Source organism: Gavialis gangeticus, unplaced genomic scaffold (assembly GCF_001723915.1).
Source record: "Gavialis gangeticus isolate Ggan-Ray unplaced genomic scaffold, GavGan_comp1, whole genome shotgun sequence".
Taxonomy (NCBI): Eukaryota; Metazoa; Chordata; order Crocodylia; family Gavialidae; genus Gavialis; species Gavialis gangeticus.
The window spans coordinates 80472639-80476532 of NW_017728993.1; the positions used below are offsets into that span (position 1 = coordinate 80472639).

Below are 3894 nucleotides of genomic sequence, written 5' to 3' on the forward strand. Positions count from 1 at the left end.
CCTACCTTGGGCAAATTCAAGAGGAGGTTGGATGATCACCTGTCTGGGGTCTTGTGAACCCAGCATTCATTCCTGCCTGTGGCAGGGGGTCAGGCTAGATGATCTGTTCAGGTTCCTCCTGACCCTAGCTACTATGAAACCTTCATGCCCCAACTAGTTGTGTATCAGCGTCTACATGTGCACTGCTGCAGAGTAAAAAATGCTCAGCTATTAGTGTACTCCAACCTAATAGTTCTGCATGTGTAGACACAAGACATTTACTGCAGAGCTAGTCTACTCCACAGTAAATGTCTAGAGTAGATGCACCCCTATTGGAGGAAACAGAACCAATAGGTATAAAATACAGTTGCCAGAAAGTTTACATAGGATGGCACTAAACAGACAATGATAAAGGGCAAGTTATAAAATATTACACATTTAAGTTTATTCACTTGTAAGTCGAGCATGACTTGTGGAGGTGTTTAGATGTATAGATAGATGTGCATCAGGTAGGCACCAGACTGCTATTGAAAAGCCTATGGTTAACACTATAACAGTGTGCACACATTTCTAAAATGTATTTTCTTCTTTCTGTTCATAGAAAATATAGTTTACCTGCAGTAGTAATTGTAAATAACCTCCCAAGTTTTTTATTTCCTGTCTCAATTCTTCAATTTTTACTGAATCAGTGCACTTTTGGAAGTTATTAAGCCAATGCTTTGTTAGAACAACAAGCTGTTCAAAAGCAGAGGTAATTCTGATGCTGCAGGTCTGAGTACCACGATCAAGAGAAAACACTATAAAAGAAATAGCATATTAATGAGAAAGAAAAGCAAGAACCATTTATAATTACTACTACTACTACTAATGTAAAGTAGACACAAAACAATAAAATGCATCACAAAATAAATGGTATGGAAGATCTTGTTTGTCAAGACATAGTAAGCTTACAATTCTCTTGACTTTCTTCATCTTGCTGTTTATAGGCTTTTGAAATGACAGTTACTTCAGTATGAATTGTAAACAAATTAGTTAGGAGACTATCTGCTATACTCCTTTCTTCTTCTTGATTTTGTCTTAGTATATCCAAAGCCGAGCCAATTAATTCTTTGCAAATTCCAGGTAGAAATAATTCAGAAGGATTTGAACACATACTTCTGCTTTTATTCAATGAACCTGTATTAAAAAAGAAAATGAATCAAATTTCTTGCATATAGCATTGGGTCTGACAGACAATCCCTTGTCATAACAATTTTATGTTATTCCCTTTTGTCGCTATCTAAGCTACCGAAGTAGGAAAATGGTTAGTAAAAATAAAATACATGCATTTTTCAATTGATAAAAATATTTATATAGAAAAACGTATGTTTTTTTAATTCAGCTAAGATAATGAAAATAAAAAGCAAACAGCTTTATAAACAAAACTTTCCTTTCCACTTGCAATTAAGTAGACACAACAAAATAATAAAATAACTGACCTTAAATGACCATGTGAAGAAAAATGAAAAATTATTTAGGAGGTTCAAATAGTTTTATATTTAAGAAAAAAAAATTCCACACATTTTAAAATGTTTCCAAATTTTCATCATTTAATTCAAACAGCAAAAACAACCGCAGATAAGATTAGTAATGTCTCAAATGATATAAATCAAAAGTAACTATCAGATGGAGCTATATATCAGCATCATCCAAGTTAACCTGCACTGTTAAAAAGGATAATATTATATAGACATGGGACATATTTAGGTAAAAATCCCATTAACACCTACCAACAAGCAGCCTAACACCCATTATAAAAGATATAAAATCTCTTTTGTAAAGCATCATGTTTCCTATTTTCTTTTCAATCAGGCAAATTATTGAATTATTAAACTGCTTATTTTTTCATTAATAAACAATGAGGTCCCATCTTTTCAGTATTAAGTAAGATAATCTGCTGTATAAATTTAAAAAAAAAATACCTGGTAACTGTGAAATTTGTAGGTTCTGGATTGGATACATTTTTATGCTAGACAGACAATCAGAAATTCTTCGATTCTTCATGAAACTTCTGCTTCTAGAGAAAAAAAAAGAATGCTGGTAGAGAAAACACATGATGGACAGGTCTTTAAATTCATCGCTCATAAGGGCAGTAAAAATTGCCTCATTTTCCTTTTAGTAGTTGGAGTAATACAGAGCAGACTCCTCATGTACCAATAACTACTGAATGTAGTGAATATTGCCCTCTAACATGCAATTTGACCCAAGAAATAATGATCAGGGCAGATTGTCAGTTGGGTAAATTATCATACTTCCATTTGAGTCAGAGCTACATCTTACAAAACCTGAAGACATGCACCACTAACTAGTAACTAAAATACATTCTATATATTCCCTTGAATTTGTCATGAAGGAAGAGCTTGATAGACAATCAAAATAAGCAAAATTCTGGCTCCCACAAAAGACTCCTTCATCCAAGTCCAATTCCTAATAATCCAAATGGATGTGTTAGCATATATTAACTTCCTACATACAAGTCCCATCAACTTCAATCCCAGAATTCTTAGGATACGATGCAACTGTCCTAACCTCGTCACCAAATACAAAGTCAAATTAATATGCACATCATCCTCTTTCTGTAACTGCTGAGTACAAATCTTTGTTCATAATCCAAAGGAAACTGCACTAAACACTGATGTCTTGGGGGTTTTTTTAATGAAAATCTTTGTTGTTTTGTTTTCAATATACATGTGTGTGTATGTGCGTGTGCAAACACACACACACACACACACACACACACACCCCCCAACGTTTCAACTGACAAGTGGCAATGCAATTGTAATTTTTGCACAGATTGGTGGAAAGTAAACTCTAGATTCCCTCTTAGCACAGATAGGGACAGAAATAAACAACACTGGATTCTTCTATTCTTTATTCTGCCATCAGGTGGATTGGAAACTCCTAAGCACCAGACTGATCTGGCCACAGTCCATGCAGACTAGACAAAACACACTCTTTCACCTATAAGATATTCTTCTTAGCAATTTAGGTAGCTTGAAATGTGTAATGAATTTTATGAATACCATAAACTAATGAAGTTTATGAATACCAGGTTTTCTTTCAGTCACTTAAACAGAATAATGCCCTCCATTAGCAATATGAAGATTGTGGTACTACTCAGGTAGATCAAATATGCTACTGCTGTAACAATGCAGAGTGTAAAAGGACCTGCCTTTATCTTGGAAACTGACCTTAGATTGAGGCAAGCTCAAAGAATTAAACTTAGAGATGCAGATAGAACGTTTATTTTTCCTCAAAATAGGGAAATTCAATTCTGTCTGTTTTTCCAATAAAGAACTGAGTCAGAGGATATGGACAAATGTAACTTTTAACCTCTTTTAAAAAGGGAGAGAAAGCTGCCACTCTGGAGCATGCATCAGTTTTTACATGTAACATGGGCATGCCCCTGCTCCTGTAGCAATATAGGTTAGGTAACTTGCTGTAACTTAAACTGTGAATGAAACAAAGTTAAACAGGAGAAAGCACCCAAAACAGTTGCATCAGAACAGTTCCCAAAATTGTACTAATGGGAATGGAAAAAAAAAATATGGGAATGGAAAAATGTTCCATGATACTCTTCACGCTGCAACTCTAAATCTGATACCTGGAAATCCAGGTATCAAACCCCCTCAAAAAACCCACAAAATAACCCATGGAAAAAAAGCAGTGTGGGGTGCAGTCCAGGAACATGACCCGAGGCAAACAAATGCTTTGACATCTGGCCAGAGCATCTCCATGGTGCTCCTGCTGCCTCAGCATGCTTCCTCAGCATGCTGGGGCAAATAGGAGCAGGGCAAGGCTGCAGCATGACCCAGATCCAGGCGCTGTACTTGGCAAATATGTACGTGGGGTGTGGGGGGGAGTTGTGGGGGGTGT

The 3894-nt window shown here is 35.9% G+C and overlaps 1 protein-coding gene across 1 annotated transcript in view; it reads right to left on the reverse strand.

Annotated features, from left to right (window-relative positions):
* The window catches only part of KIF14 (kinesin family member 14), a 97044-nt gene that overhangs the window by 25816 nt on the left and 67334 nt on the right, over window positions 1-3894 (reverse strand). The window contains exons 23-25 of the mRNA XM_019502055.1: window positions 1941-2035; window positions 931-1155; window positions 595-776 (exon numbers count right to left, since the gene is read on the reverse strand). Of these exons, the coding sequence (XP_019357600.1) occupies window positions 595-776; window positions 931-1155; window positions 1941-2035 (502 nt within the window). The remainder of the gene's footprint in view (window positions 1-594; window positions 777-930; window positions 1156-1940; window positions 2036-3894) is intronic.